Source organism: Amphimedon queenslandica, unplaced genomic scaffold (genome assembly GCF_000090795.2).
Source record: "Amphimedon queenslandica unplaced genomic scaffold, v1.1 AMPQUscaffold_11657, whole genome shotgun sequence".
In the NCBI taxonomy this organism is placed as follows: domain Eukaryota; kingdom Metazoa; phylum Porifera; class Demospongiae; order Haplosclerida; family Niphatidae; genus Amphimedon; species Amphimedon queenslandica.
Window position 1 is genome coordinate 3070 of NW_003548101.1, and position 1641 is coordinate 4710.

A 1641-nucleotide genomic window follows, 5' to 3' on the forward strand; every position below is an offset into this window, starting at 1 on the left:
CCCCCCACGTTTTTATAGTAAATAGTTTTGTATTGTTTTATTACTGACCTGATTTGTAAAGCAATTTTCTAAAAATTTAATTTGATCGAAATCAGTAATAATTATTATCATTCGGGAGCAATTTTAAATTCACAAAATTCTATTTTGATTGGAATTAGCTCAAAATTTTTATGCAGTATAGAGCATGTAAATGTCTAATTATGCATCAGAATAATAGTTAACAGCATAAATTAGAGTATACAGCATAATAAAGTGAGAAAGATGTAATTTACATTTTGTGAGTTGTAAAAAAATTTCAGTGCTTAGCTTTTATATTTTTAGTTGCTCCAAAATTTCACAAAAACACCCTGTGCTATCACATGCAGATAGTACATGGTATTTCATCAAAATAGCTGGGAGAGAATTTTCTATTTTTATTAATTTCCTGATATTTCATCATCTTATTGTTATCATAATTACCGTATAACACTTTAATTTAGCGGAGTTTTATTTTGGCGATTGGCAGTTTGCAAGCAGAATTGTCAATATTAAAACCGCCAATCATTAATGCGCACGCTCAGTAATACATGTGTACACAAAATTCACCAAATTAAAAACCGTCAATTACAATTTTACAACAAAATCGCCAAAATAAAGCACTATACGGTATTTCTCAATCATAATAAATCATTGCAACTATTAATAATCTAACAAGATGAAATAAAAATGAAAAGAATAAAGCAATTAACATTACTAATAGCAACATAGTTAAGCGTGTGTGTGTATGTGCATTAAATTTATTTTACAATTTCAATGAATTAAAATCTTTTCTTTCGATACTTCTCAGCAAGCCTTTCAGCAACAGAAGCAAAGTCATCAGCATCAGTGGCAAGCTTTTCTGTTTGTTCCTCAATCCTTGATAAATCCTCTCCTCTTTTATCAAGTTTCTAACAACAACAACAATAATAATAATAATAATAATAATAATAATAATAATAATAATAATAATAATAATAATAACAATTGACACAATATTATCATCATGTCAAGTTGGATGCATTCACATGCAGGTAATGCAACTTTTTTTATCATACAATTGCTGTACCTAAAACTATAGCTCATTAAAAACTTCTATAAATACAATGTACATGTACATGTACATGTACATCATTACAGTTCATGTCATTGACTATCAGATATTGGATAAAGTGGTTTGCCTCCTGCACAAGCAGAATTGAAGTTAAGGCCAGTTTTAAGATACAATTTTATACATTGTAATTCTTATCTACTAATATTAATTAAGATGTCAGGCTCTGTACAAACAAGTGAGGAGTTTGCTTAATTAAAACTAGTTTAAAACTATCAGTATAATTACAATAATTATACGCTAATTATCAAACAATAATATTAATCATTTAAAAGGACACTAACTATTATAGTAATTAAGATAACAATTACAATACTATACTAGTCATTACTTGTCTTGCTTGAGTGAATGCATTTCCTGATCCATCAGTAGAGGATGCTCCTCCTCCTCCTTTCCCTCCTCTCTTCCCTTTTGTCTCTCTCTCCTTCTCCTTCACTGCTAGTAGATCATGTCTTGTAGCAACTGATTTCCATGCTTTACCAGCAGCTTCAACACCAACTACAAACATAATGTGT

The 1641-nt window shown here is 29.4% G+C and overlaps 1 protein-coding gene across 1 annotated transcript; it reads right to left on the reverse strand.

Moving 5' to 3' along the window:
* Positions 1-731: 731 nt before the first annotated feature.
* Positions 732-1635, reverse strand: LOC109589069 (syntaxin-binding protein 5). The gene is made up of 2 exons (XM_020005191.1): positions 1458-1635; positions 732-926 (listed from the first exon to the last, which is right to left on the reverse strand). The coding sequence occupies exons 1-2, from the start codon at positions 1632-1634 to the stop codon at positions 798-800; spliced, it is 306 nt and encodes a 101-aa protein (XP_019860750.1). The 5' UTR covers position 1635; the 3' UTR covers positions 732-797.
* Between the last annotated feature and the right edge of the window lie 6 nt (positions 1636-1641).

What these genes read in the sequence shown, in the direction of transcription:
- LOC109589069 (XM_020005191.1), bottom strand. Translation starts at nt 1,634, where the DNA reads ATGTTTGTAGTTGGTGTTGAAGCTGCTGGTAAAGCATGGAAATCAGTT. An exon ending in CATTCACTCAAGCAAGACAA is followed by an intron (nt 927 to 1,457) that starts GTAATGACTAGT and finishes TGTTGTTGTTAG; the next exon opens with AAACTTGATAAAAGAGGAGA.